This window comes from Amphiprion ocellaris, chromosome 7 (assembly GCF_022539595.1).
Source record: "Amphiprion ocellaris isolate individual 3 ecotype Okinawa chromosome 7, ASM2253959v1, whole genome shotgun sequence".
Classification (NCBI taxonomy): Eukaryota; Metazoa; Chordata; class Actinopteri; family Pomacentridae; genus Amphiprion; species Amphiprion ocellaris.
The window spans coordinates 6,223,980-6,231,661 of NC_072772.1; the positions used below are offsets into that span (position 1 = coordinate 6,223,980).

Genomic DNA, 7,682 nt, shown 5'->3' on the forward strand with positions numbered 1-7,682 from the left:
CAAACAACCTTCTGTGGGTCATTTGTAAGCCTGTTGTACTGCACTAAAAATTCTGTTTTCCATCACAGACTTAAGAGAGAGATCTCAGCAGTGCAAAACAGAGAGCCCAAGGACCTGGCTGCCAACGTTAACTCCCTGCTGCACATTCTTGTCAGTTGCCCTGCTGATCTACTAACGTCTGCTTACATCACATTTTTTCTACCTCGTGCCTGGTAGTTCAGCCAACTCAACCCCCCCAAACACACACATTATGCACATAACCAGTGTGCTCTTCACTGCACTTTTACTTCATGCTGTGGCCTCTAAACAGACTGTGCAGCTGCTAAGTTAAAACAGCTTCAAATGTATTTCAGTACAATACACCAGCATTTATTTGACCCAGAAGTTTCTCAAGCTCTTCTTGTTGCTACAGCCCTGTTTATAGCAACAGATGAAGCTGAGCTTTTCCTAACCACCAGGGAAGGCTCGACTATGTAAAGGGGTTGGCACTGCATGACTGTGTAGTCGGCTGGCTGATTGATTGACACTCTGTTCTTAGCCAGTGCATTACACCACTATGACTTAACCACTGAACCATCCCACTTAACACTTGCTATGCCCTGGTGGTGTAAAGTTGCACCGAGAGGGGAAACAGCACGGTGTTGCAAGAAGCTGAGGAGCAGGGAGCAGATATTAAGGCTGACTTTTTGCTATTTGTTTTATTGATTTTTTGGATGTAGTTTTTTTATTCTACATATTTATGTTTTGTTTCGGTGAAGGCTGTGGTTGGCTGCACAGAAGAAAACAAGAATGCCACAAGCACCACTGACATGCACACACAGCCTGTGCAATATGCCACAGAAGGGGCAGCAAAAGACATCTTCTGTAGTCAGTATGCCACTAAGTTGAGAGTAGACCGCAACATTCACAGTGCTCTCATGTTCCAGTGAGAGTTTACTGCGCAGTGCTAGGCTGTGCCGTGTACCACAGTGCTGGCCGGTGAGAGCAACGAGAGGAAATAAGATGGACCGTTTCTGGATGAAGAAATCAGCACACTCTGTTCTACTTGTTCGGGGAACAGGGGCTGGACTGGGGGTGGGGAGGCGGGTTCCAGTGTCAGTCTGGCTCATGTAGCTGACATTACACTTCTACATTCCCCGTATGTATTAATTGTTTCAAGGTCCCGAACATTAAAAAAAAAAAAGGAGCCTGGCCAACTCTCGCATCACATCCCCTGTGGAGAAGTTGCCTCAGACTTGCAGATGGGATACCGAGAAAGAGGACAAGAGGAACAGACAGGGACACAGACGGACAGGAAGATGTCTCACAGATAGTATGAGTCAAACAGGCATACAAACAAACAGACAGACAGGCAAGCTGCTGGAGGGCCTCACTGGCTCTTCCCCAGGTTACATAAACAGCTCCAGCTCTGGACATAATCTGCAGCGAGCGAGCTAGCACAGCCGCTAACAGCAGGGCTGCTTTGAGACAGTTAGCCAACCTGACTCACTCTGCTGCCTGCGTGTGCGCACATACACAAGACACGCACATTACAGCGGACAATGACAGAGTGCTTCATACTGTATCCCCTTCAGATGAGCATAATGCTCTATTGCTAATGAAATGACCTCCTGACTGGTTGAAGCCAAAAGAGAGCCTGCGAGCGAACATCCAGCAGTACGGTGACTCAAATAGGAAAAAGTGTGATCCATTCGTCTGTCTGTCAGTGTTCCTCACAGGAATTTTCATGACATTTTTTGCTCATGTCGTCTACAGACTGTGATAAAAAAGACTGGAAGGCGTCTTACAAAACACGCTGCATGCTTGTGCTTTTACAGGAGCGTGAGGCATTGAGGTGTGGGGGTTGACACATCTTATTTTGTGTTTAACATCCCGGAGAGAGTCGCTCAGTGCTTCTTACCTTCAGTCATGAAGTAGGGGATGCGAAACCTTCCTTCTAGGACTCTCTGCCGGAGCACAGGCAGAGTGGGCCCATCAAAGGGCAATGCGCCGCACACCAGCACATAAAGCACCACCCCCATACTCTAGAAACATGAAAAAATAGACACAGAAAACAAGGTCAGGGCAGGAACAATCAGGAGATCAATCAGAAATATCTGGATACAAAGAGTGCTGATTATTATTTGCACTCTCATACATGTCTACCTGCAAGTGCATGAGTCTATACCCAAATGAACATGCAACTATATTGTAAATGGTTGTGATATATATTGGAGGCTTTGAGCAGTGGTTGGGAAATCACACTGCACATCACCATAGAACCATACGACAGGAACAGAACTTGCAGACGGTATGAAATAAAAACTTTCTTTCCATTGTTAAAAAGAATGGTGCTTAAAAATGTACTCAAGGAAAGAGATGACAGGACGTGACCTGTAAATTCAATCCACGTGTTTCAATGAATTATTAAAAAGAACATGGCACAGTTGTCTTCTTTATGCAATCAGTCTTCTTACCCAGATGTCCAGCTGTGGGCCCTCGTACTGTTGTCCCTCAAAGACCTCTGGAGCAGCATAGGGGGGGCTGCCGCACCACGTGGCCAGAGGCTCCCCAGGCTGGAAGAAATTCCCGAATCCAAAATCTACACAGGGCAAAACGTCAGGGGGAAGCAGGTAAGAGATAATCTTAAACAGTAAAGTTTGCAGCGGTCGTCCTTGTGACTGTAATAAGAAAAAAGGTTGGGCACTTTATGAATGTCTGCTGTATAGCTGTGGTCATTCATCAGCTGAAGTGGTTAAACTTTACAAAGAAGCAGTCCAGAACAAAGCTGGTCAATACATTCAGTGTCTTCATGCAGGTTTGCATAATGTAATATGTGATCCACATATTTTTACATTGAGGAAATGGGCCTCTGTATGAGGTAACCTCCCTTGGAGACTGACATGAGGTCATCAGTGCAGTGCTCTGATTGGTTGTCAGCAGAATGACTCAAACTCAGATTTTAATCTTAGGGGGAGAAAGACAGAGAACTCTAACTTACATTTGCACAAATTACACCCAAAATGTTGAGAAGTTTACGTCTGTCTTTCATTAAAATCCAACTAAAAGCTGCAGTAAAATCAGCCAAATCACACTGAGCCAACGTGTGTGCTTGCAATCACTCAGCCAACCCATTTTTTAGATTAGTTCATATCACTTTCACACATGTTCCCTCCTTCTCATCCCATCTCCCTCGCTCCCAAATCTTCTCCAGCAAATGATCCTTTGTGTCTTTTCTTCATTTGGCTTTTACAAGATGTGCTACTAGCGCTTGCTACTAGAGCTGGGAGGGAAAATAGCTTCTTAGACGTGACAATTTGATGGTTTTCTCTGCCTCGTGTCATTGTTAATGCAATAGCTTAAACTTGTGATGGGCAGTGGTAGTTATTTTTGTAACAGAAATGATTTTGATATAAATGGTTTGTGACCTGTAGAGAAAAAAAGTGAATTGACAAGAGATGAAAAATTCCATGGTTAGTTAGTTCATTATCAATGGGATGGTGTCATGGGACCTGACAGCTCCTGGAGCACACCATCAGGCTCACTCAACCCTCCACCCCCACCCGTTTTCCATAATTCAAAACAGTTACATAAACAGAAAGAAGTGTATTGCAAAACAAATAAATAACAGATAAAAAAAAAAACTGGCTTACATAATGGGGCTGGAGGTGATGTGGGTTCATACACACACATATGTGCACACAAACACACAAAGCAGTGTGTGAGACAGTAAGAGACAGAATGTGTAACAAATGTATTTGCCTTTGCTTCTGTCCTCATTATGAGAATTGACAATTAAGTAATTGAGAAGAAACTATATGTCACATTCAGACACGCCACACCCACGGCTTACACACAAGAACACAACTTATCCCATTGTGCAGAGCTGCATAAAAAACTGTTAATTATCCATGAATCAGTGAATTAGTTTTAGAATTATTTGCACTGTCTGTAAAATGCCAGCCAACATTTCAGTTTGGTCCGTGAAACCCAAACCAGACCAAAATCCAAAGACACATTTCTTTAATTTTTTATAAAGGGCCGCATTGTTAAGCACACATAGTTAACACTACATGATGATGCAGTCTGGTACTACAGTACTGCTATAAATCCTACGTTCTTGATGGTTAGAACGTTCAGTTTTTATTGAAACCATTTTACAGAGATGCTTATTCTGTTTTATGATCATTGTGGTGCTGCTGCACTACAAAAGAGAGGTATTTCTGGAATTCAGACTGACGTGACGTTAAAGTTTTAGTGTATCTAATAAACTGGCAGTTGAAAGTACAAAACAGAAAAAGGCAGCAAGTCCACACATTTAAAAATGTGAAAATGACACTGATAAACTAATTTAATTATTGGGTTTTTTTCTTGTTTTTTTCTGTATGACAATGAATTGTTTTGTCTCTAAAATTGAGTGTGTGAGTGTGTGGGCGTCTGGAGGTTTACAATTAGGAGTTACACTACATACTATGATAACAATAGTTATATCTGGACACCGACCAATCTCTCTTTTTTAAAAAAAAAAAACCTTGAAGCATGAATAATCTATATTGCAGGCTGCTTCTTGATGTTGCACAACAGAAAATGAGCTCAAAAACATACAGGAATGAGGTTTCAGAGACTAATATAGCGCAAAAGTGAAAAAGAGATAGCAGATTCAACAGTGTGTGTGTGCGTGTGTGTGTGTGTGTGTAGGTGTGTGTGTGTGTGTGTGTGAGTGCATGCAGTCAAACCATTTAATTACAGCAATGCAGCGAACAGCAGGTGTGGTCAAAATAAAATGAAAGGTAAAGCCGTGCGACACAGTGGGTTTATTACAAGCATGTTTACTGTCTGATGCTGCTGTGAAGGTGAGATGCGATACGCAGGCAGAGCCGAGCAGAGCAGTGCAGTCGGTTTATCGTCAGAAGCTGTGACCCATTTCATGGAGCTGAATACTGAGCAGACTGGTTGACGTCAAACACTCCCGCACGCTGCAGGCTACCAACAGCAGTCACAGCTCGACAGGAAGGGCGGGGTGGAGGAGTGTGTGTGTGTGTGTGTGTCGCGCACAAAAGCATTAGCATAATATTAGCTCAAACATGTCACCTATCAGTTTATAACATTGCGTATGTGCATGTGGGTGTGACATAATCCTGCAGTTGTAAGAGAGCAACATCCAGTAGTCAAAAATTTGTCATTTCTAATAACAAGGTATGAACACTGGTATTATGGCGGCAGGTTAAGACGCACTGCTTCTGCTTCCTTTCTCTTCTTGTGTCTCTCATTTGTTTTTACCTAAAAACATTTCTTTCTCCTCATATCCTTCAGGTTCCCAAAACCTCACCCTCTTCTACTCCTGGAAGATACGGAGATGCAACTTCATTAAAATTTGCACAGCGCAATACACTCAGGGGCTTTGCAGATATAACCTTCCTTTGCACTACTAGCTTTTGGTGGCTACTGTTATTTAATATTAGGAAACTTTAGACAGATGTTGTAAAACCTATAAAAACTTTTGTTAAACCTGTAAGCAGTGAACTAACATCCAGTTTACTCAATAATGTGCAAAGACTACATATCTGGACAACAACACAATTATAACTCCATTTATTACACTATATACTTTTTTATTTTCTTAGTACAATGCACATTTTTACATTTTATGCTTATGTTTATATTTTAGGTCTTTTTTTCTACTTATGTGTATCTAATATTTTTTCTACTGCTTAAATTTCTAAGATTCAAGTGGGATTCTGAAAGGATGTTGATGACAGTTTTTCTCTATTTTTATTTTGTGGCAACTTCAAAAAGTTAACGTGGATTTATTTTGTTGCTCTTCGAACTGGTTTGAAGGTAGCAGTCCTCGGTCGAAAAAGGTGATTACTTGCACCTCTGAGCACCAATCAGGTTTGATCAACGTTTGAATCGGAACTCAACTGCAATTGATGGGTTGTTTCATCACCATCAATCAAATCTGATTATCATCAAACTGCTTGCCCACAGTCCTGATTTAGCAGATTAGTTGTTTTTTGTTTAACTTGATTACCAAAGTAGAGACTGTATTGAATTTAAATTTTGCTTATTTGATTTTGACTATCAATTATGCAGGCAACAATTTGAGCACAATGGTTTCCTTTCTATTCCTGTAAAATCAAGTGTGTATACAAAAAGCAAGAACCGGTTTCTTCAACATGCGTCTCTGATCCGGAGACTGTTTGTATAGTCTACAAAGCCGGCATTATTTAATTGACCATGAAACACATTTAGGGTTTGGTGCACTTTCAGTAATACATTCTGCAGATGGTTTCAACCTTGAGAAATTCACATAACATTTAATGTGGCTGTAAACATGTGTTCATAACAGTACGGTGATATAAGACAATGTATCGCACCGTGTTTAAAAAATGGTTTTCCTATACGAATTTTGATTTCTTCAACATGTATAGTGAACACAACCGAAAACATGAAATACATATATTCCCTGCTGAGCCACAAAGGCAGCCTCCTCTCTTTCTCTGATCCAGCAACTCGTTTTTGTTTTTGTTATGCCTCCTCCTCTCTTTCCATCCCCTTCCGTCTGTCAAGTCGAATGTAAAGGGGCCGTTTGAAGTGAAAACATTAAGGGCACTCCCTGCTGCTACTGCTCCACTCTCCTCTGCAGTCACCATGAGCATGACCTTTCTTTGACTGACCACCGGTTAAGCTTCATACAGACTGACCAGAGGTGGCCTTTAGAAAACAGGCAGGCATCACTGGACTGCAGTAAAAGCCCAGAAGCACAGGCACTTTGACTGAACCTGGATATTCAGAGAAGGGCTGAGACGATTACTTGGGAAAGAGAAAATTAACCAATCTTTTTAATAATCAATGAAGTGATTAAGGCATTCATCGAGCAAAAATACCAAACATCTCTGGTGTCAGGTACATAAACATGAGGATTTATGTGGGTTATTTTTACCTGCATCGTATCATTATAAACTGGGGATCTTTGGATATTGGATGGTTAGTCAGGTAGAATGAATCACCAACTGGACCATGTGGGCAACTGCCCAAGTTCCAGATTCACAGCTGGCCCAACGGCTCCAGGATTGCAATGTGGCATTTAATGTGTGGTGATTTAACAATAATGTTGTTTTTTTCAATTCTAGATGTACCACTAAAGCATATTTTTAACAAAAAAGAGGGACCCTGACTTAATAATAATAAACATTTTGTCTCACACCTTTCATACATACAAAACAGCTTTACAATGAAAGGAATACAAAAGCATTTAGAATCTTTAAATTATTACATTAAAAAGTCAAAAACAAAACATTTGAATATAATTAAGTAGGGTAGAATAATACCAACACTGAAAAAAGAAATAGTGACTATCACTGAGTCATGACTTCTTAGTTCAAGGACTGCAGATTTATTTGGTTTTACAGAATCTGGCAAGAACAATTTATCCCTTTCTGGTGGTAAATGAAGAATAATTTTGGTGAAATATCACAATTATAAACTAAGTTTTGATGCATTTTCCCAATAGAGCTGGAAGTCAAACATAAGTACTTCAAAAACTGTCAGAAAGTTGAAAATCGATATCTATTTACAATTTCTGGCACTGACCAATGGTGTAATTTTATTGATATTTTTTAAAGATAACATGTCTTTCAAACCCACCAGCGGGTTTGGAGGTTCTGAGGGTTAAAGGAATTTACAGTTAAAACTCGTCTTAG

The 7,682-nt window shown here is 40.8% G+C and overlaps 1 protein-coding gene across 3 annotated transcripts in view; it reads right to left on the reverse strand.

The window, feature by feature from the left end:
- Window positions 1-7,682, reverse strand: part of sik2b (salt-inducible kinase 2b) — a 44,348-nt gene that overhangs the window by 14,850 nt on the left and 21,816 nt on the right. For all 3 annotated transcript variants that reach the window (XM_023264840.3, XM_023264841.3, XM_055012131.1), the window contains 2 exons: window positions 2,457-2,581; window positions 1,901-2,024 (listed from right to left, as the gene is read on the reverse strand). In XM_023264840.3, the coding sequence (XP_023120608.2) occupies window positions 1,901-2,024; window positions 2,457-2,581 (249 nt within the window). The remainder of the gene's footprint in view (window positions 1-1,900; window positions 2,025-2,456; window positions 2,582-7,682) is intronic.